The sequence below is a fragment of the Centroberyx affinis genome, unplaced genomic scaffold, assembly GCF_046629955.1.
Source record: "Centroberyx affinis isolate AG114_WGS23_722 - 3 ecotype Tasmania unplaced genomic scaffold, CSIRO-AGI_Caff_v1 ptg006928l_1, whole genome shotgun sequence".
Lineage (NCBI taxonomy): Eukaryota > Metazoa > Chordata > Actinopteri > Beryciformes > Berycidae > Centroberyx > Centroberyx affinis.
Window position 1 is genome coordinate 1 of NW_027283510.1, and position 22,195 is coordinate 22,195.

Below are 22,195 nucleotides of genomic sequence, written 5' to 3' on the forward strand. Positions count from 1 at the left end.
CAACACAGGAATGTAGCTACTTGTCATGCCAGTAAAGCAAGTTGAGAGAGAGAGAGAGAGAGAGAGAGTGAGAGAGTTTATTGTCACATACATTTAAAAAGTACAATGTACATTCAAATGAAATTAATTGCATCTGCCCTGGCTTTATCTCAGCCCTTCAAAACTATATATAAATAAGAAAAAATAAAAAAAAGAGAGAGAGAGAGAGAAAGAAAACTAAATATCTAGGACTTTTCAATGCAATATGGTTTAAATAGGATAAAAACTTTGTTTCAACTTTTTGAGGCACAAGTCCCAAGTCACCAGAACCCAAGTCAATAAAGCTCCTTGAATTGAATTGAATTGAGAGAGAGAGAGAGAGAGAGAGAGAGAGAGAGAGAGAGAGAGAGAGAGAGAGAGAGAGAGAGAGAGAGAGAGAGAGAGAGAGAGAGAGAGAGAGAGAGAGAGAGAGAGAGAGAGAGAGAGAGAGAGAGAGATGCAGGCAGATAGATGTGTATATATATGGTATTATGTAGGTAGTTGAGACTTGACCATATATCTTACCTCCTGTGTCATGGACCTGAAGGGCAGGGCTCCCAGGATCACAGTCTGGTCCACTCGGTTGAACCACTGTCTCGCGGACACCTTTTCCATGACAACATTGTAAGCTAAAGTCGGGTAAAACAGCAGCCTTGCTAACGCTCCAGACATGACTGCGCTGTTTAAACAAACCTAGCACCAAAAAAACTCGACTATCCAAGTTAGTTAGATGTTCATTGCTTTTACTTTTTTATTACACACTTGGTTGCAAAGCGTACGGACTGTCTGACCTCCTCATTTCAGCCTCCAGTGACATGCTTCCAGCACAGCAGGGACGTGAATACAACTTCCGGTCTGTCGCGACTAACCAGTGTCAAGCTGGCAGCAATGAAAAAATACTTCCGGTATGCATTTTCAAAATAAAAGCCATCGTAATAATATTCCGAAGTTTTCGCCGTTTATTCCCTAAAATGCCACTTATAATATTTATTTTTGAGTCACAAGTTACTATTATACAGGTTAATTAGCCGCGATGGTTGCCATATAATAGATACTAGTTGTAATTTAATAGGTACTGCCTGGTGACTAATTTGGTTTTTACTAGTCACTTTTCTGCTCACTGTGGTTTTTTAACAATCAATTTAAGTCCACTTAAGTGTCCTCAGTGGTGTTGTTAACAGTTTTGAGGTGCTTTTGTTTAGAACTGATTGTATCAACCATAGACTGTAAAAAAAGAAGAGAGGTATCAACGCTTTGTTTGCTGCATTGTTATCCATTGCCCCCTAAACCAAATGGTAACCTTTTATCTGGGTTTTCTGATTTTATCTCCTCTATTGTTCTTAAACATGATAGAGTAATCATGGTGGGTGATTGCTTTCACTCTTTGGCCATATCTCTGAATTCCATGGAGGATTTTATATCTGACCATAAATGCATTCAGTTCTCCAGACAGCCCTTTTATGTTCTTCCTAGTAAAAAAAACAAAAAAACCCAGCAGTTTTTAAATTGCATCCTATGAAGCTATACATTACAGTTTAAACTTTTCATTACTCACTACTTACTATCTTAAGTACTAGTACTTAAGATCTTAAATACTAGTACTTAAGATAGTGGTAGTAATTAGTGCTAGTCTCTAATCCAGTTCTACTAGTTATTGTGCATTACTTACTAGTAACTATCACTTTTCCAACCTTGGCTTGTCACTATTCTGCTGTTACTAGTTGCTATTCAATAGTAACTACTAGTATTTTGACAACTTTTAATTTTTATACCAAATGAAGACATCAACATTTTTGTTATTACAGGACATATTTAAAAAAAAATACTTGATCAAATGACGGTAGGTTTTACAAGTCAAACTGAAAATGTTGACAGTATTAAATCAAATAAAAATAGTCATCACTAAAAAACATACTAGTCCCTCATAGACGGATTAGTGCAAAAAATTTTAACTGCGCCATCTTGAAAATACATTTATTGAGTTTTTATATTTCTGAAAATAATTCCTGTGAAAACACCTCCCACAAACAAGAATAATGTGGCTGTAATGTGGCTTCTGTGATTCTGTATAACAGTTTTATTATAAAAGTGACACCTTGCACTTTTACTTTGAAGGTGAAAACTTCCAACCGGAACGGAAGTCTGATCTTGGCTGAGTGATGACAAAGCTGCTGGAAGAACTTCATGAAGCATTATGAAGAACTACACACACATAAAAAAAACTCAACAACATTGAGTTTACCGGATATCGGTCCGTGTTTAATGAGTCCGACAGACCGAGAGAAAGAGAAAATGCATTTACATTCATTTTTGGACACCAAGCTTTGCTGAATCAGCCATGTTAATAAACAGAGTCCATATGATTCAATGACTTATAAATGCGTTCAAACTGTTATTTAACACCAATACATGACAAAATCATATTTTACAAACTGTCATGTCAGCCCGTTTAAACAAATATAATAAACAGCTTGGTCAAACAGTGGCGACGCTATAAAGAGAACAGATGATATAAAAAATATCTACACAAATACATATGTATATAAAAATATTTGAGGAGAATGTGGATGGAACATAGCGTGAGTGTGTGTAAAATTACACTATGCACTACAATAAAATTCCTAGAAAGTGCAAAACATTCATAATACATTTGGCCTGTGACCCTACATTGCATAAGTTCAGAAAGCTAACCTTTCTTTTGCTTTTCTTTACAATAGTGTGCAGCGCAAGATGCAGACAATACTTGCATCTTTCACATACCTACTAATTTGCACCATCTGAGAGCCAAAATAGTGTTAGTTAACATATGATACAAACATATTTTCCCCCTTAAGGAAAATGATACACCAGGCAATTTTCGCCTTCTTTTTGTCGGCAATGCAGACGGACAATACGTCCAGCAACTGGCAACGAGACGTTCCTGTGTGAGTGGACTGTTGCCCAAAGTTGCCACAAAAGTTTCTGTTTATCACCGCCTTAACACTTGTTATTATAATATATTATAATATTATTACCTTCATTTACATATAAAAAGCAGAAAGCAGTAAAAGGTAGTGTTCAATTTCAGAAGTATTCAGAACCTGATTGGAAGGACTGTGATATCGAAGCCAATCCAGTCTTCGTCAGAGAGGAAAGGTCAAAGGTTAGTGATGGTGGAGTTCAGGATGTTGGGCTGGACCTTGGTGTTAGAGGTCTTGGACAGGTCTCGCTGTGGAAAAGGAAAAAGACGGGTGTAAGGAAGATTCCTCCAACACAACAAGACAGGAGCTGATATGTATAAGCAATCTGTAACGCGCCATAAACAAATAGGCACTCGTTTTTTTTCTTCTAATAAATTAAAAAAAAATGACAGGTTGAAGTTGTTAGTGGTCATCAGTGAAAAAGAGGAAAGAAAAAAAACAGCATCACACAGTCTGGCTAATGAGGTTTCTAACCCTAACTGATCTGTGAAACATTAGATTTTTACACAAGTTAAAAAAGGAAAAATCCACCCTCAGATTCTCTCATCAACAGTATCATCAAACTGATGTTCAGTGCATTCCAGGAGATATTTTGTGATCAAGTGTTTAGTTTTGGTGAACCCACTTTCCCTCAACCTGCCTCGTTTCCTTCTAATTCAGTTAGTGATTTCCTACATTTCCCAGAATGCCTTTCAATGACCCCCAGAGAACGAGTGTGAACTTGTTGCTTTCATTATGCTTAGGTGGAGAGAGCTATAGCGAAAACATAGTAACAAGAAAGTGGGTTTTTCCAGTCAAGAAAAAGTGTCCCTTACTAAAAACACAACCTGTCTCTCTGCTGCATTGCATTCTGGTCTCTCTCTGCTCCTGTGGGTGGAAAAATTGGTCTCTCTCCTCTTCTACATTGGATTTCTCCCTGTATGATTGTTGAACATCTCTTGGTGCAAAATGGCGGCTCTAGAAAGAAGCCCTCGCTCTTTGATTCTGAGGGACTGACACCAAAACCTGACGTTTACCGCTGATGTTTTACATCCTGAAACATTTTCTCATATCAAACTCCATTGTAGCTGCTGGAAATATCTGGAGGTGACGTCACCTCGTCTACGATTGGCCAGTTATCAGCAGGAATAATAAAATACACCAAACAACAAAATGGGCCCAGAAATGCAAGGAACATCACCAATAGCTGTTTTTTTAAACACTGTTGAAGTGTTTTAGGGTGGATTTTCCTTCAATTAATAGCATGCAATTTAGTTAAATGGCATTAGTCAGCATCACAGCAGGTGTTAGAAATCCAAACACACCTTGACTGAACAGATTCAGTGTTGATCAACTCCTTCTAAAACATAAATTTATATCATTAGCATTTTGTATAGCGACATCAAAAACCTCTACAATATACTTAACTGTGTGTTGCTGTGCATGAATAAGAAAATGCAAAGAAAAAAAAAAAAATAGAATCTAAAAAAAAAAAATTACCACAAACTCTGAATATGTGCTGGCAACAGAGGTTATGCTGAAGTTACGCTGTGGACTAGCGGGGGTCAGCAACGCACCGCTCAGAGGGGCGGCCTTCACCTGGGCCTGGTTCTCCTTGTTGCAGCCCTGCAGTGCTGGGTGGGGGGGTTTACCGTGAGCTGGCGTCCGCGCTGCTGGAGCCTGGAAGACACAGCAGGAGAGACGCAGCGGAAATCAGACAACTGACCGGGACCAATTCATCCTCTTCACAACACTTGAATGTTTGGTGGTCACTGGTCTGATTATAATGGAACTTGGAGGAATGATGCATCTTGGCCGAAGGGGCGCCTGCATCGTTTTTGGGGGACGACATGTTTACTTGTTTACATTCAGTAGATGCAGAATGGCTAAAGGACTGAAAAGAAAACAAACCTTATTTGCTGAGAGTGGGGGGCGGGACACAGGTGAGCGACAGACAGCTCCACCATAGGCTGAGCGCATGGTGCTGTTAGAGTTGGCACTAGAGATGCTGGAGGTGGCGTTAAGCTGGTAAAAGATGGAGGGACAGATAGAGGGAGGATTAGTGCTAACACAGCCTGCATAGACTCAGTCCAGATACCTAAGAAGAGACTGGCATTTAGGCAAAGAACTGATATTATTAGCATAAAAGTAAGCCATGCTTTGGGTTTATGCTACGACAGGAAACGTAATTGTACAACCTTTCTTGATTTATTGGGCGTAGTAGTGCCGAGGAATCTGCGTTTGGTGGGGGTTCGTACTGCTGTCCCATACAGCATGTCCTCCTCCGTCTGTTTGCTCTTCTTGAGATGCTGTTGGGATTTGTAAAAAGAGGCTGCATCACATTTCTCAGCAAATATACAGGCCCAGTTTGAATAAGAACAAGACAACTTGCTTACCCCTCTCTAGTTTCTCCTTTTCCTTCTCTATGCGATGCAGCTCCCACTGTTCCTCCACGTACTGCAGAAACATCTGACCGTTCACTAGAAACTCCCGTCCCTGCTCACTTTCCCACGCATCTATCTGGGCTTTCAGTTTCTTTTCAAGCTAAAAAAAAAACAACATACATGCAATTAATGTGTTATTATAGGTTTTTAATGAATGAATGATAATAAATAAATAAATCATAGGTGACCATCACATCTTACCTTGGGCAGGCTTTTATGCAGGTCAGACCTCTGTTTCTCCTCTTTGAGAAGATTCCCTCCTCTGTTAGTGAATCTCGTTGGATCTGTGGCTTTTTTCTGGGAATGAGAAAGACGAGTGAGAGACAGATCAAGACCTTGGTTAAACACTTTTTCCTAACATGCACTTATTTAAGCAGATTAAATAAAAGACTGACATAACTCTTAATTAGCCTTTCTTGACCTGTGTTGTGACTCAATGAGCACACTGAGCGAACCAAATAAGACATCTTATTTTGTCTCTATTCTGTTAAGTTTTCATGGGCATGCCCAGTCTCAGGTTTTTCCAGTTCATTCCATTTGCAATTTCCAGTATTTTTGATTCCGCAAATTGAGAAGGGCTATATACTGTATGTTATACTCTGCCATCTCCTGTCTAATTTAATTGGCTCTAGTACCACTGCAACTTCAGATGGATTGGGTAAGTTCAGGACAGTTTCTTGCATGGTCTCGCCTTGACTTTGTTAGAGATGGGTGTTAGGGAAAAAGCTTCCTTTTCTCCTGGAAAGAGTGCTCACCTCCAGCTCCTGGAAGAGTCTCCAGCTGTCCTCCCATCGGTGAACCCCTTCAAAAAGCTCCTTGTGCTCTTCATAATGCTGCTTCAGACGCTGGATCTCAGCATCATGCAGACCCAACAGCTCCTCGGTAAAATCCTCTGAAATAATAAAATACAGATGCCGTCTTATTTATTTATTTTTTTTTTTTAATACATACACCAATATTATTCTGACTTAAGATGGCCAAAATCTCAAAACTATTGAACCCACCGCTAAAATATGGCACGAAAGCCTGCCGCTGGTCAGTGCTAAAGAAGCACTTTTCCCAAAACACAGCTATCTCAGAGCGGATGGCGTCGATAACGTTGCGGATGTTCAGCAGTTTGAGCTCCTCCAGACGCTGGACCTCTGCTTGTAACTGATGGAGGGAATATGATGAGCAAACTCAGCTATAAACAGCAACCACAGTAATGACAGCCAGGAATAATAAATAGAACTAAATTGGCGTTATACAGGGCACTGGGTTTTTCACTTACCGCCTCCAGGTTCTTCTTTTTGGACGCGACCATGTGTTCAGAAAAAGCCTCTCTCTCCTCCTGGGGAACCTGCAGTCTGTCCCACAGCTGCTGGATCCTCTCTCGCTGACTCTCACACATAGCCTCATTCTCTGCCTTGCGTTCCTCCAGCTGCGGCACCAACATGGCAGACAGTGGCACCAGTTAGCACATTACACTCATCATCATACACCGTGATTACACATCATGTCTGTCCAGGGGTTTTAATTTGATTTCTTAAGACTTTGACAAAAGTGAAATGCAGTGGTTACAGCATTGTAATGTTCTAATATTTCACTGGGCTATGTATCGTACATCGTACAATATACAGCCCAGTGCACATATCAGAGTTCCCACACTCACTTGGACATCAAATTCATTGACTTTTTAATGATTTTCAAAGTCCTGTTTGGTATAATTCAAGGACTCAAAATTGTCATGTTTTGGGTAAGACACGACATTGGTCAGAAGACATCATAGAGGCTTATTTATTTACTTATTACCTTGTCTTTCAAGGTCTCATTTTATTTTTCTCAAATCCTCAAACTTCAAGGATTTTCCATGACCCATAAGAACCCTGATATACATTTCCCAATTTCCTCACAGGGATCATTAGAGTTTAATTTAATCAAATATGTTGTAAAACCACTTTACCTGGCAGAGGAGCAGTTTGAGTGATGTAATATTGTCTCTGGAAAGGCAGAAAGACTCCTCGTCCTCACAGACGATGTCCTTCTCAAAGCTGGTCTCAGGGATCTGGTCCAGGTCGTCCATGCATAAGATGATCTGCCTTTTGAGGTCCACAAACTCAGCGTACCGCTTCCCCTGCACAGATGGAGAGCAGCGTACCATTCAGTATGTGAATCTACCTTTTCAGCATTTACCATGAACAGACGCATTTGTGGCAACTGACCCAAATATCACCAAATATCCAAATATCAGACAGCTCTACCACAAATCTAATCCCTGGAATGATTTAATGTGTCACTATTGTCGGATGAAAACCTCCAAAATGTCAGCTTTTCAGGAATTAAGGAAATCAGCCTTGCTTTTAGACTGCGACCCATGCATTTTTCAGTTCTATCTAGTTGGCTTTAAAAAGGTTTAGGAATTTTCTCAGCCTATAAAGAAGCAAGTGGATCCCTCAATTGAGGTTAAAACATGCTCACTGTCGGGTTTTCACCCAACAGCGACGATATTAAATAACATGGGGCTGAAGAAACAAGATGACCGTGTTGCATGTGCAGAGTTCGTTCCACTACTCTCCGTCTGCCACCACCACCTGTAACATGTAAACCTGGGGGAAACGTTGCTTTCCTATTCATCTAAACAAAATAAACTACACAGTGAAGATGGACGTTCTAATAAACCCGGCTCCCACCTTCTCTGCGGTCTGGCTGGCGATGTGCTGGCGGAAGTTTTCCAGCTGTTCCAGGGAAGGGACAGAGTCTGGAGCGATGCCATACGGCATGGAGCACAAGATGTCACACAGGTCCTGGTCCTGCTCCCCCAGCTCCTTGAGCTGCTGCATCCGCTGAGTCTTCTCCTTCACCAGAACCTCCACTCGTGTGCGGATGTCCTTCTCTTGCTGCAGCATGCTGATACTGTCCTCCTCCTGGATACACAGAAAGGAAACAACAAAAACAAGAAACTGTCAATTTTCAAGACCTGGTGTTTCTCAAGCCAGTTCCTTTGCCACACATTCATTAATGTCAGAGGCTGTTAGTCTTCAGCCAATAACTATAGTGATTGGGATGGTTTGTTTACAAACTTAGGTTATATATCAGTTTGTAAAAACTAAAATCAAAACAAATATTTTGTGAACTCATATTGTGGATAATCAGAAAAAAGTAGTATTTAAGATATAGGCTAATAAATTGAGCTATCAGCCGATCGTCAACAGTTTCTAGCAGTAAGTACAGGCAATGTTAACAGAAACAGGTTATTCGTCATTCTGTTATCATTGAAATTGTTCCAGTAGTGGTTACCTCAAACATGGGCAGCTGAAGTTCCAGGCAGAGTTTCTCCATTTCTTTCCGGCATGCCTGAATGCTGCTTATTAGTCTCTTCTTCAAAGATTCCTCTTCTGCAATCATCATCTCCAGTAAGCCCTGGTAGAGGTATAAATCAGATCATTCAGAAGGATGATGCAACAGACAAAATAAAGAGAGGAATTGGAGGAAAAAAATTGCCTGTAAAACTGGGTTTCCTCACAGGTAGCTCACTTTTTTTTTTTTTTTTAGGCCAATCTGAACTGTCACGCAAAATAATTTGCACCTCACTGCACGTGGCTTCTGAGTATTCTAATAATGTTTCATCACATTAGGGCTCTGAATGAGTTCCAACAGCTTTAGTTTCACTCATAAGGGTTGTTGTGTTCTTGTAGAAAGTCCCTCCCCCATTCCTCTCTCTCTCTCTCACACACACACCTGACTGTGTAGAACTCACCCAATGGTAACCTATCCATCTAGGCTGAAACTTTTTCAAAAGCCAGGGAAAAGTTATAACGTTACACAGATTATAATAAAAAAGTCCTGATCCTGACAGAAGCGACGCAAACAACAAAAGAGCAGCAGCAGCAGCAGGTGCAGACGGCAGGCGTAACGTTACAGGTGTATGAAAGTGCAGCAGCAGGAGGATTTAACATATGATGCCTCACCTTAATGTGGTTCTTGACCACATTTGTCCTCTGTAGTCTCTGGTCCTCTGGGATACCAATCTCTTCCCATATGTCCTTCAGATGGCACAGAGCTTTATTCAAGCATGCCACAGACTCGGCTGCGAGCACCTCACTGTATGGACGGACAGCAAGAGGGCATTTTGAGCAAATAATTCATTCAAAAAGACGATTTGCAGGCACTATAAAGTAGCTAACAAAACACCGAAATACAAATGTAATGTTAATGTGTTAGTTAACGTTACGTTCCCGTAAGTTAATGTTACCTAACGTTAACGTTAACTGCAACAACTTAACTTAACGTTAGCCATAGTAACGTTAGTTGGCAAGGGAGTTTCATTAGCTCCTGGCTAAGCTAACAGCTAACGTTAATTTTTACACCGTTTAAAAATTCAAAGTCGCGAAAATGTATTATTAGTAAAAGCGTTACCTCTTTCTCATGGTTGAATTCCAGGCTTTGTTTTGGTTAGTTTTGAACAAGCTAAAATCCAGAGACACGGTGCGGAGTGTCACCTCTGCCTGCGCCGTCCAATCCGTTTGTACACAATTCAAAATACGCGTACAAGAGCAGTCTGCTCTCTGATTGGCTAGTTCTTTGGGTGCGCGTACGTTAGGACACGACGTCTACCGGTGGGAGTTCCAGGCGTGTACCCAAACATAAACCGCCCATCGCCAGAAGACTCATGAATAAAATCGAGCACACCAGTATCATGTTGGTCGGGTGTGGTGCGGCGTTCTGTCACTCCAAGCGACAACGGTGCTATTGTTGGCAGGCTGGATAATTCTTATCATTCTGACATACATTATACATATTAAAACATAACTTTTCCATGGAGGAAGAAAAACAAAATGTGTTAAAAGCATTTATTCATTTTATACATCTTTTTACACTTCATTTGCTGTCATACATGGATAACTGAACATTTTCCATTTGGTAATGCAAGGGACGTTAAAAGTGACTGCAGGAATGTCTCGAATGTCTGTCCATCATGAGGCTGTAGGCGTGTCCTGGGATTCATACATGGTTGTCCAGCAAAGCTTCTAGGAGTCTTGCACTGTTTGTAATCGCAGTTGTCACCACTATGAATTTGTAACCTAGAAAAAGAAAACAGAATAAAGTTTATTAAGACACATTTTCCCATTTATTTCTTAGCTTTCAGGTCATGTAGTCGAAGCAAACATTAGATCTAATGTATATTAAGTTATGGGCTAATTTCTCCACATATCAGTTGCAAAAGCTGTAGATACAGTTTCTGACAACTAAACACGTTAAAAGGAGGATACTGGTGTCATTTAGAGTTATAGCCCATTTACTACTGTCTTAGTTTACATTTCCCCTAATCGTTTTGTAATGCATGCATTTTGTATGTACATTTTGTTTTTTTTAAATGTACTTAAATGTACTTTTTTTGTTGTTTTTAAAATACAAACTTAATGGTGTCAAACCTGAGTTGAAATTAACTGTTATCCCAACTAACAAAGAGAGAAGACATGGATGTTACAATAAAGTTTGTAAGGCAACATGTTTTTGAGGGATCATTTCCTGGCAGATACTTGTTTCTGATACTTTGTGTAGTCCTTGAAGGCTTCATGTTCACTGTGATGCATTCTCTCGCTCTGTGGAAGTTGTTTTTTATATTGGACAAGAATGAATGGCAGCAAATGGCTTCTTCTGAAGGGAGGAAAACGTGCGCTGATATCTGAAACTATGCTGACTGTGTGCAGAAACAGAGAGGAACCTGGACCGTTGGTATTGACTTAAAAAAAACACTGTTAGTCTATTATCCTTTAATATCCCCACCAACAATCTCACGTCAGGTCATTTTTACCTCTCTCTCTGCCCAGGAAACGTAAAGCTGAAATCTCAGAGAAGGTGCAGCCGCCGAGGAACATGACCAGGATGACGCGCTGAGCGTCACGCTTTGCTCTTAAATCAGCTCCGTTGCTGCCTGATGAGACACAGAGAACCTTCAACACTCAACAGCTCAAAACAGAGAGGTAACACAGAAACTACACATGGATGTGGTTGTGCACTAGCTACGCTGAAGAAAACCAAAACAGTGAATATTACCAGTAGTCTCAAATGCTTAAAGCAATATTCCACTTAGTTTTAACATGGGGGTTATTTGGCTCTTGACCGCCATGAAAACCAGAATATAAATAAACTACTCAAGATCACCAAGATCACTCACCAAGATCAGATGCAGATGGACGAGTTTGTAGCGCTTGTCGTGTTTGAATGAGCTGAAAATAGCCTGAAAACTGACATTGAAGACGTTTGTGAACAGATTCAACAACAGATCCTGCTTTTAAGACAACAACGCAGTAATTGGTCTGTCTTCATTTGCATTTCTATTCTTGGTTTACACTAAAATTTGTATTTAAAAATAAAGGTAGATCCAGTGTCCCAAACAGGAACTATCTCTCCGAAATGGTATCCCTCCGCTACGTTCTCTTCTATCACTAAAAATGCTGTTTGGCGAAATTATGTTCTACAACGCAGAACAAAGGTCAAATGAAAATCACAGTAGTGGGATCTGTTGTTGAATGTGTTCACCAACATGTTAAATGTATGTTTTCAGTCTATTTTCGTGGCTCATTTAAACAAATGGGAAGTAAAAATCTGAACATTACAAACTCGTCCAGCTGTGTCTGATCTTGGTGAGTAGTTTATATTGTGGTTTTCATGGCGGTCAAGAGCCAAATAAACCCCACGTTAAAACTAAATGGAATATTGCTTTAAGGTCATTGTTAACTTCATAGTGTCTGACCTGTAACAGCAAATTCATGCCCATTGAGCAACCTGGTGACTTCTTCAAGCCCGGTCCAGCCGTCTCGCTCCAACACCTATAGTGACACACATCAAGAAGAACAAAAAGCTTTGTAATGGCACTAATCATCTTTCATTTTTACTTGTCTCCCTCCATTGTGACCAAGTGAATCAGATCCTATAAATGAATCTTGGGTTGATGCTGATTTGCCCACCTGCTCGATGAGTTTGCAGCTGAGAGGAATATAGGCCCCGCTGAAGATGTAAGCCATGTCCCGTGGGACACGCAGATCGTATTCTTCATCTGACTTAGGCACCTTTACAGAAAATAATACGACAATACAGTTTACTAATGTTGTTCAGCATTTCCATCTAGATATGTCATGCCAGTTTTTAAAACAATATTAGGTGCTCAGGGAATATACTGTATGCATTATTGGAATGTCATAGAGTAAATACACACATGCTCGCACTTCTAATCTCAACACCATCTAGTGTCTCACTGTGGTTAATCCTGTCCGTACATCCTCACAGACACACCAGAGTCCTGTTTGAGAACAGAATAGTAATGTTAACCATCACTTACCAGGTTCAGTCTTCTGCTCAAGGCTCTGAAATTGCTCTTCTTTGCCAGGGAAGAAAAGGCATCAGTCAGCTTTCCTAGAAAAAAGCAATAAGTGGGAGGATCAGGACAGTCATCTGCATTTTATAAATTGTCTTCCAACAGACCAAAAGGATTCGAGGAGACAAGATATGGAGGAGAATTAAGAATATAAGGCAAGGGAAAGGCAAGGCAAACTTTATTTATATAGCACATTTCACATACAAGGCAAATTCAGTGTGCTTCACATAAAACACAAAAAATACATAATTTGTCAGGTAAAATGGCATTATCAACTCATAAAATGAGATTAAAAAGAATGAAAGAAAGATAAAATAGGTGAGGATAATAATAAAACACATAAATAAAATAAAATAAATAATAATAAAAATAATAACATACATCACATCAAGGCTGTCTCACCTGCAGTTTTGTCGTTGACCAGTTTTCCCACTTTGCTCTCCATGACAGTCAGCGTTTCCCCCGGCTGCTGCTCCACCAGCAGGCCCAGCTGCCTCAGGTTGGCAAATGTGAGCAGGTGGTCCACTCCATAACTCTGACCAGGCCAAGCAGAGTCAAGGTTACGCATCAGACCAGTGGTTCACTAAGCGGGGTCCGGAGACCACCAGGGGTCCTTCAGGGGCCCCAAGGGGTCCACACAGCAAAATGTGGACTACCGGTAGTTTAATCTCCCTGTTATTTTACTCACTAGGTATTATTACAATGAAAGAGTGTATAAGGTATCACTGTTATCTAGGTTGTACTACTTCTACTAAGTCATATCTAACAACAAACGTCTTCTCCTATGTGGTTTCTCAGGAAAAATCGTATCAAAAGGGGACCTGTGGTTTCATATCTATTTGGGAATCCTTGACATGAAAAGGTTTAGGAACCCATTAGAAGCCACAATTTCAAAAACCAGAACCAGACGCATGTTAAGGCTCACCTGAAGATATTGTGCTTTTAATGATCGGTAATCTTTTGGCAGGAGTCCTGTGAGAAAATACAAACACGTAGCTGTTATTACAGCGTGAGATCAATTTTGATTCTGTCTCTGGTATTAAACATCAAGACGACTCACCGTTTTCCGTGAGAGACAGGAGACAAAGGAGTCTGAGACTTTCTATCATGGAGACCTTCAGGAAATAAAACAGAATAACAGAACACAGCCAACACATCAGAGCAGAGTCTTCTATCATAGAGTTATTATCGTCCACATTTCCATATTTGATTGACTTACCTGTCTATTGATGTGCTCCTCTATGAAGGAAATGCACTCACGGATTTCAAACCCTTCAAGTAAGGCTGGCAGAGTAGGAGAAAACAAGATTAGAATCACAAGCCATGTCACGTAATATACTACAAAGACTTTCAAAAGTTTCTATCCAGTCTTTCCACTCGAGACTGAAATAGCACAGGCTCAAAATATCTGGCAAAAAAACCATGACATAAATTAAGAAGACACACATTTCAGTAAAATCAGAACAGTGTAGTAAAGCAATCTTACAATGTTCAGTCTTCAGCAGCTCCTGGAAGTCCTGCTTTGTTTTCTTCTTCATCATCGCTTCACTAGCACCAATATCTGAAAGGGAATCAGCAATTCAGTGAAACAAATATATGAAAAATCAGATTCACATCAATCTCACGTACATCACTGTGACACTCACGTAAACTCAGGAGCCGATGTTCTTGTTTTAATCCCTTTAGTTCCTCTGACACAAATGTCTTCATCTGTTGAATGTCCATCCCACGACGTTTCTGCGAAATTAAAGAAATAAGACAAAAGAAGTGTTAGTGAAGTCAGTCAGCTTACTTTCAAAGACTGATGAGCTCTGAGTGTTATTCATACTCTTCTCACGTTCACTCACATCATATGCAGTCTGGAGATTCCTGGCTTTCTGACTGAGAAAGCCAAAGACGTTGGAGAAATGCTCATTTCTGATTTCATTGAAGACCTAAGAGACATGTAGAAGTTAGACAGGCAGTTCACTTGAAATCAATGATGAAATAAAACAGATGCGTATTTCTAGCGTGTCCCCTACCTTATCTTGAGAGTTCAGCATCACTTTTATACTTTTGTCAGAGGAGGTAACTTCAGGTCCAAACTCCACACATCCTACACAACAAATGATGTGATGAGAATACACATCTACACAGAGGCAAGGACAAAATAGTCTGCAACCAAAATATCATTTTGCAGAAAGTCTAATTCTAGGGCTGTAACTAACGATTATTTTAATTATTGATTAATCTATTGAATGTTTTTTCGATTAATAATTTAGTCTATGACATCTAATCTAATGACAAATGCCCATCACAACTTACCAGTGCCCAAAGTGATTCTTAAAATTGCTTACTTAGTGTGACCAGCAGCCAAAAAAATCCAAAGTATTCATTTTATAATGATAAGAAACTGAGAAAAGCAGCAAATCATGGCATTTTTTAAGCTGTATCCAGTAAATGTTAGGCATTTCAACTTGACAATTGACTAAAATGATTAATCGATTAATTTTCTGTCGATTGACTAATCGATTTATTGACTAATCGTTTCAGCACTATCTAAATCTACAGAAAATATATTATAAATACATTATAAAATATATATATATATATTTTGTCGCCCGACCCCATTGACTTGTTTCAGTGAGAAGATATCTTGGTGGATGAAAACACACACACACACACACACACACACACACACTGAACACAGTAACTCTTTGCATGTTGCTATTACAACACCTACCACATTTGATCCTAAAGATGTCATCCACTAGTCCTTCATAGACAACTTGTGAGCACAGAGGAGAAACAAAGTCCACATCTGCAACGATAATGACAAACTGTTAGGGAGAAAAAGTGCAAAACGGATTTTACCAATAGAAGAACACACGGCTTCATACCTCTATCAATAAGAAAAACATTTCCGATTTCAGCTTGTCGAGCTTTTTGTTCTCCCTGCTCTACCTGCTCCCTCCACGATTCATACGCCATCTGGTAGCAGCCACAAGGAAGAGAGACACAGGATTAACAGAAGCTAAATCCTTTATCGTGTACATCTTAAAAAAACAAATAAACAGCAGCTTTGTTGAAGTCGAGCTTATCAAAACTGTGGATGAGCAAATTACGTCCCACAGCGTCTCTGATCCTACCTTGGAACATCGTCCGATCCCGTAGACTTTGGAGAACGGGCCGTACAGGGAGTGAAGGAGATGCAGCGCACTGCCGGCCGTCCTCACCCAGCGCTGGTCCCCTTCCTGGGAAAACACAAGTTATATGTGCTAGCTCTGAGTACAAGTAGACACTTAAAGGGGCCGTATTATAGGAATTTATCTTCATATATGATCAAAGATGTTTAGTGAAGAAATTGTTCAAATTTGATTTGGTTGAGTGGTTAAATTTAAAGTTATCATGTTTTCAAAAATCAATCCTTTCTGTTTGGGACTAACTCCAGTAAACGCACCACAGTCAGACTTGATCCTGATTGGCTCCCTCACTAAAGAATTAATGAAATCCGTCCAAACTGGCCAGTTTGCACCTGGAAAGCCTCCACTCAGCAGGTTTTCGTCATTTGAATTAGAGGAGCTGCTGTTGTTGGCCAATCAGGATCCGGTATTTTGAGGAAATAAGTCTTCAAATTCATTCAATAAATCCCCTTTTAAATAAACTATCTGCAAAACATAATGAAGAACAGTATTCTTCCGCTGAGCCATAGTATATTTGAAAACAAAATCGTAGTAATATGGCACCTTTAAGAAAACAGTTCTTGTGTAATGGAGTGGATGATGTTGGTTTAATATCCCTGCCTTGTTAGAACTGATATTCTCTAGTCAGTGTGGCGGGTGAACTGGATTGATTTATCCACCAAGGACAAATTTTACAGGCATCTGGCGCTGGGCAGGTGTTCATTTCAGACCCTGTGTGCATCATTACCAGATAGTTGTCTCGAAAGAATTCTGGGAGCTCCAGACTGATGATGTCATCGTCCAGTGGAAGCAGATAGAAAGCCCATTCATCAGTGGTCACATCTGTGGGAAGGGAAAAACAAGGTTAATGATTACCTTCACTAACACAGACGCCACTCGTCTATTCTAAAATGAAAAGTAAAAACACAGAGAACGCCTACCGCCAAAGATTCCCTGCTCCTCCAGCACCGTCTCACACGCGTAGAACTGGATGTCAGAGAGAGAACGACAGAGCAGAGTCAGGAGGTAAAGCTCAGGGATTTGACACAGAACAAGGCAAAGTAAAGTGAGTAAAACACTGCAAAGAAGCCGCCACCTTCTGAGGGGTAAATATGATCTTGTATCTTCTGAATTTTCCAGCTGCCTTGTCTGCGTTGGCAACATCTGTGGAAGGAGGGGACAGGCCATGAGAAAAGAATTTGCCTTTTTGCCTTTATTATTTAGTAGCTGATTGTATTTAAACCCATATTGGAACAATGTAATAACTGCATAACTATGTTGTGAAGCTATTAATTTGACAACACTGTGACAAGCTGAAGCTAATCAGCACTGTGATGAAAATAGGGACAATATGGACTAAATTAATATCACAATAATCGGGTCTATATAAGAAATTATTTTGATGTTAATATATAACAATCTCTGCTAACATATGCAAAATGACATGTTAAATAATCACACTGATGTTCATTGCACTGAACTGCATGGTAATATAAAGTATGATTAAACGGTATTTTTGTTTTTTTTATTTGCTTCAGATCTCATTTTGTGAGAGATTTGAATTAGTATTTGCTTTATATCATTAATTAACAACAGAATCGCATATCACGATAGCTCAATATCATTATGTCATATGATTCTATTGAAATTCTATTCTATTCTACTGTACTTACCACATATCCACTTCACAGTTTGGATTCTTGGACGGATCAGGAAGCACAGCCTATGACAGAGAAATGCCAAATTATCAGGCAGTCAATCAGGTGAGTGTCTAATGTATAATGTATAATGTATCTGTATATAAATGTATCTGGGTGCTTACTGGTCTGAAGTGCTGACTATAGGTTTATATTCCACTTTGTACAGTTTGTCGACCTCATGTTGCTGTAAGGAAAGGGAAAAACGTTGGAAAACAATATTTGAATTGTAACTTCACTTCACTTGTGGAGTCAGTTAGGAAAATAACAGCTGATGAGGTTTACCTTTAGTGTCGAGACGTTAGCGATGCGATCCAGAGGACTCATCAAGTCCGCCTCGATGAACAGGTCCTTCCTCCCAGGCAGCTACGAGACAAAGAACATGACAGACACCCTCATGACATATAAGGTCTAAGACTGATATTAGCCTGCCAGTATATTGAGCCGATATTTCATCAGTCTGGGTTTCAATGGAGAGTTTTAGTGTCCCATGATGGTCTAAGTGCTGTTTCAGAAGCTGTTCCACACTGATAAGAATACAATTCTGGTTTTGGCATGAAAAAAGAAGAAGATTGACTTTTGGCACAAAATATCAGCTATCAGCAGCTTCAGTACAAACATAACTATCAATATTGGCTTTCAAAATCACATATGGGTTGAATGCTAGCATCCTGTCCTTCTATAAAGCATCTCTGTTCCATTATTCTCAAATCTTAGAAAAGACAATGACAACTGATGATAGAGAGAGATACGCTCTAACAGCAATGATAGTGTGATGTTCCTTTTTTATACTATTCATTTCATTTATTTTACTGTTATTGTATCCCCTGTACTCTTCTTCCTACAAATGTATATTTTGCAATCTATAAATATATATTTTCAAGTGATGTATAATGTTGGTTAGGGTTAGTTAGTTAGGGTTAATTATTTTACAATTCTGGCATTAGACATTGTCATGTAAATTGCTCTGTTTTCCATAATAAAAACAGTTTAATGTCCCCGGACATGCAGCAGCCAGGTGAGCCAGACACCAGCCTGCTCCGGCTCCTACCTGTTCCAGCAGGTAGATGAGCTGGTCCCTGGCCAGCCTCTTCAGCAGGGAGAAGTCTGGCAGCTCCGGGGAATCTCTCCTGGCACTGTGAGCCATGCTGGGTCAACACTCCCCCTCACTACATACACACAAAACACACAAAACACACTTAGACATCACTGCAGAAACAGAACATGTCACGACAGAGCCAACAATCAAGAGAAATACAGAGATGGGGACTCCAATATGTGCTGTAGCACAGTGGTTCTCAATGTGGGGTCCAGGGACCACCAGGGGTCCTTGAGAGGGTTCCGGGGGGTCCCCAGAAAAAATAATGAATTGTTAAACTTCAACATTATTTCATTTACAATAAATTAACACAATTAGATAATGTAGAAGAATGACTATTTTCATCATAGTTTCACTATTATCTCTCCACCTACAATACATGAAATTCAGGACAAAATCATATCTAACAATAAAAAATATTCTCAGATTTGGATCCAAGAGACAAAATCCCATCAAATGGGGGTCATACTGTGGCCCAAATGTGGACTAAATTAGGGGTACGTTGAGAATCACTGCTGTAGCTAACCTCAACTGTCATCACGGCTAACGCTAACCTAGCTTGTCGGCTAAAAACAGCTCCATCACATGCATGTCCGCGACTACATCTAGCTTCAAAACGCTTGCATCAACAAGAAAATATATTCACAACGGTACTCAAGAGATGGCAGCGTTTAATCAATACATCAACTGGCTAAACAACAACACAGGAAGGTGTGGTTTTAATATTACCAGCTACCTGCTTCCGTAGCAAAATAAGCAGAATGGATCCCATCAGCCGAGATTGTTTCCATCCGGACAGCATACGGAACGGACCACTAGGATTGGTAGAGGAGCAACTTGCAAGTTTGGAGCTAGAGAAGCCTCCTAATCTGACGCTGTTTTTGTCACTTTTTGTATCTAACGTCCCGCAATGAATTCGGACGCGATTATATTATTGGAGACTGTTAATTTTGCCGCAGAAAAACATCGCAACCAACGACGTAAAGACCCCGAAGAAACTCCATACATTAATCACCCTATAGGTAACGCCAGGCAGCTGTTTGTTTTCTTATGGTGCCTTCAAGTGCTCTCCGTAAACTCTTTTAACTTACTTTTGATTATTTGAACCTCCCCTATTCACCATCTCTGCTCCTACGTCCTGGGACTGAAGTAAGAAATAATATGAGGGATAGAATATTATCAAAATAGTGTCAGAAAGAAATACATATATAAAAGTATAATCCACAAATCTGTGTACCGTGTGTAAATAGTAATTGCGATATATTGAATATTTCGATATATCGTCCCATCCCGACTTTCCACCATCAACTCATAATAGTGGTATTTCCGACAGCACTTGAAGGCAGGGGTAGGCTTTAATATTGTTGTTTATCATTTATTTTTCAGTGGAATCATATTGTGATGATATGGTGATTTTGGGATACTGTGACACACAATTCCGCTGTTTAAATTCATGATTATTTTATTTAAAATTTTGTCAGTTTTGTTTGACATCACACCTAACATTCAATTCAATTAGATGAATATTAATTTGATTATTTAACATGTGATTTTGTGAGTAATATCGTGATATACTCTATATCGATTTCAAAATAAATACTTCTGATGGATTTTCAACCATATTGCTCAGCCCTAACTTGAAGGCAGGGTTACGCTCTTGATGACTCATATACTCTTATGAGTGGATCTAGTATTCACAGCTGTGTGTGTGTGTGTGTGTGTTTTTTTTTTTAAGGAGTAGCAAGAATCTTAAGCCATGAAGGGGGCGTCACAGACGTTGAGGTCTTGCAGGTGAGTTGTCAGCTGTGATTGTCAGTCATTCCTGTGTCTCCTGTATTATCTGTAGTCGAAGAACACACCTCATCCTGTGTTTGTGTCCCATCCCTGCAGGCGGCTCTGCTCCACGACACGGTGGAGGACACGGACACCAGCCCGGCAGAGCTGGAGGCGACGTTTGGAGCGACCGTGGCGCGGATCGTCCAGGAAGTGACGGACGACAAGAGCCTGTCCAAGCAGGAGAGGAAGCGTCTGCAGGTGGAACACGCTCCGCACCGCAGCCTGCAGGCCAAACTGGTCAAACTGGCTGACAAACTGTACAACCTGAGGGACCTGAACCGCTGCACGCCGTCCGGTAATCCTCCCGTCACTCCAGCAACAGCTCTGTTTTAGCTCCACCCCTCTACTGTGTTTTGGTTTTCTGATTTTATTTTTTCAGGATTTTAGTTTTCCAGATGCCCAACTCAACATTCATTTCCCATTTTTCTGCTTTTCCACCCTTTATTTCCAGCAGCCATTCATGAATTGAACTGAGAATGGTAATGGTAAATTCCAATTCAGTTCCTGTAGTGTGAGTGTGAAAAGTCTCCCAGCTGTAAGGAAACAGCATGTGAATTGAATCGGAATGACAGGAAACAGAATTGAATTCCATTTAAAAAGAGAGTTTGTCTCGACTCGCTAAACATTATAAATCAAACAAAAGCCAGTTCAACAAATCAAAGACATTCAGTCGTAATGTATGGATTACCATTACATGTTCTGCATCAAATACCAGCTGAAAGTTTCCTTTAACATTTTATGATATTCAGTATTGATAATATTTAACACTATGTGTAATCTCAGATATGTGGTAAGAAAAAAAAAGAAAAAAAAACATGGAATTTTACAGTATTTCATTGAATTCAATTCAACTTCCTTAAATTCCAAATCAATTCCAATTCTGTTTCCTGTAGGGTTTTTTTTTTTTTTTTTCCAATTTCCAATTCCAATTCCTCAGTTGAATTGGAATTGATGAGTTCATTCATGAATTGATCCCAACCCTGATTTCCAGCTTGTTGTAGCACCTTGATCACATCCACAGTTTTCTTATTTAGTGTCTCATGTTGCCTATGTTGTTGGTTTATCACAGCTAATGCTGTGTGTGTGTGTGTGTGTGTGTGTGTGTGTGTGTGTGTGTGTGTGTGTGTGTGTGTGTGTGTGTGTGTGTGTCAGGTTGGACAGCTGAGCGGGTGCAGGAGTATTTTGTGTGGGCGTCCCAGGTGGTGAAAGGCCTGCGGGGGACCAACCAGGCTCTGGAGGACAGACTGGACGAGCTGTTCAAGCAGCGGGGCGTGGAGCTCTGAGAAACGCTTTACAGAACCACACTGAACCAAGAGTTAGGAACAGACTTTTTTTTTTTTTAACTCCAAATAAATTATATTTCTATTTATTCATTTGTTTGGATTTTCTTGTTTTACGAAGCCGTCTAGTGTTTTATATCAGTTATATTATTGTAGATGAGAATGTACTAAAGGATCTGATGCTGGTGAGCAGAGGTGGGGACTCGAGTCACATGACTTGGACTTGAGTCAGTTTTATTTGCTTGAGACTTGACTTGATGCATGAAGAGAAGACTTGAGACTTGACTTGGGTTCTGGTGACTTGGGACTTGACTTTGACTTGTACTCTGACTTGAAAAGTCTTGACTTGAGATCTTGTGTTTGT

The 22,195-nt window shown here is 40.0% G+C and overlaps 3 protein-coding genes across 8 annotated transcripts; 1 reads left to right on the forward strand and 2 right to left on the reverse strand.

Moving 5' to 3' along the window:
* Positions 1 to 2,292: 2,292 nt before the first annotated feature.
* prc1b (protein regulator of cytokinesis 1b) lies at positions 2,293 to 9,890 on the reverse strand. 4 transcript variants are annotated; one of them, XM_071513258.1, is made up of 15 exons: positions 9,797 to 9,890; positions 9,349 to 9,481; positions 8,678 to 8,800; positions 8,071 to 8,304; positions 7,344 to 7,514; positions 6,672 to 6,821; positions 6,406 to 6,553; positions 6,157 to 6,293; positions 5,603 to 5,698; positions 5,346 to 5,501; positions 5,156 to 5,257; positions 4,869 to 4,982; positions 4,458 to 4,637; positions 4,283 to 4,317; positions 2,293 to 3,226 (listed from the first exon to the last, which is right to left on the reverse strand). In XM_071513258.1, the coding sequence occupies exons 1-15, from the start codon at positions 9,805 to 9,807 to the stop codon at positions 3,178 to 3,180; spliced, it is 1,839 nt and encodes a 612-aa protein (XP_071369359.1). In that variant the 5' UTR covers positions 9,808 to 9,890; the 3' UTR covers positions 2,293 to 3,177. The 4 variants fall into 4 exon arrangements, with proteins under 4 accessions (XP_071369359.1, XP_071369358.1, XP_071369360.1 ...); XM_071513257.1 differs by lacking the exon at positions 4,283 to 4,317 and having other exon boundaries at positions 5,156 to 5,266; positions 5,355 to 5,501; XM_071513259.1 differs by lacking the exon at positions 4,283 to 4,317.
* Positions 9,891 to 10,231: 341 nt separating this feature from the next.
* vps33b (VPS33B late endosome and lysosome associated) lies at positions 10,232 to 20,601 on the reverse strand. 3 transcript variants are annotated; one of them, XM_071513254.1, is made up of 24 exons: positions 20,575 to 20,601; positions 18,668 to 18,785; positions 17,902 to 17,982; positions 17,742 to 17,803; positions 17,593 to 17,642; positions 17,016 to 17,083; positions 16,861 to 16,906; positions 16,668 to 16,762; positions 15,887 to 15,991; positions 15,638 to 15,728; positions 15,481 to 15,558; positions 14,780 to 14,853; positions 14,606 to 14,692; positions 14,405 to 14,495; positions 14,245 to 14,319; positions 13,978 to 14,042; positions 13,819 to 13,873; positions 13,684 to 13,730; positions 13,161 to 13,293; positions 12,723 to 12,796; positions 12,352 to 12,453; positions 12,138 to 12,213; positions 11,196 to 11,315; positions 10,232 to 10,461 (listed from the first exon to the last, which is right to left on the reverse strand). In XM_071513254.1, exons 2-24 carry the CDS (start codon positions 18,761 to 18,763, stop codon positions 10,382 to 10,384), a joined length of 1,851 nt encoding a protein of 616 aa, XP_071369355.1. In that variant the 5' UTR covers positions 18,764 to 18,785; positions 20,575 to 20,601; the 3' UTR covers positions 10,232 to 10,381. The 3 variants fall into 3 exon arrangements, with proteins under 3 accessions (XP_071369355.1, XP_071369354.1, XP_071369356.1); XM_071513253.1 differs by lacking the exon at positions 20,575 to 20,601 and adding an exon at positions 19,452 to 19,555; XM_071513255.1 differs by lacking the exon at positions 20,575 to 20,601 and adding an exon at positions 19,270 to 19,318.
* hddc3 (HD domain containing 3) lies at positions 19,500 to 21,886 on the forward strand. Its single transcript, XM_071513256.1, has 4 exons — positions 19,500 to 19,737; positions 20,451 to 20,506; positions 20,606 to 20,846; positions 21,704 to 21,886. Exons 1-4 carry the CDS (start codon positions 19,626 to 19,628, stop codon positions 21,832 to 21,834), a joined length of 540 nt encoding a protein of 179 aa, XP_071369357.1. The 5' UTR covers positions 19,500 to 19,625; the 3' UTR covers positions 21,835 to 21,886.
* Positions 21,887 to 22,195: the final 309 nt, after the last annotated feature.

What these genes read in the sequence shown, in the direction of transcription:
- prc1b (XM_071513258.1), bottom strand. An exon ending in TCAAACTGCTCCTCTGCCAG is followed by an intron (nt 6,822 to 7,343) that starts GTAAAGTGGTTT and finishes TTGGTGCCGCAG; the next exon opens with CTGGAGGAACGCAAGGCAGA. An exon ending in GACTCTTCCAGGAGCTGGAG is followed by an intron (nt 5,699 to 6,156) that starts GTGAGCACTCTT and finishes TCTCATTCCCAG; the next exon opens with AAAAAAGCCACAGATCCAAC.
- vps33b (XM_071513254.1), bottom strand. Translation starts at nt 18,763, where the DNA reads ATGGCTCACAGTGCCAGGAGAGATTCCCCGGAGCTGCCAGACTTCTCC. An exon ending in AACTGTGAAGTGGATATGTG is followed by an intron (nt 17,084 to 17,592) that starts GTAAGTACAGTA and finishes CTCCTTCCACAG; the next exon opens with ATGTTGCCAACGCAGACAAG. An exon ending in TCTTTCGAGACAACTATCTG is followed by an intron (nt 15,992 to 16,667) that starts GTAATGATGCAC and finishes GTGTTTTCCCAG; the next exon opens with GAAGGGGACCAGCGCTGGGT.
- hddc3 (XM_071513256.1), top strand. Translation starts at nt 19,626, where the DNA reads ATGAATTCGGACGCGATTATATTATTGGAGACTGTTAATTTTGCCGCA. An exon ending in ATACATTAATCACCCTATAG is followed by an intron (nt 19,738 to 20,450) that starts GTAACGCCAGGC and finishes TTTTTTTTTAAG; the next exon opens with GAGTAGCAAGAATCTTAAGC. An exon ending in CAGACGTTGAGGTCTTGCAG is followed by an intron (nt 20,507 to 20,605) that starts GTGAGTTGTCAG and finishes CCATCCCTGCAG; the next exon opens with GCGGCTCTGCTCCACGACAC.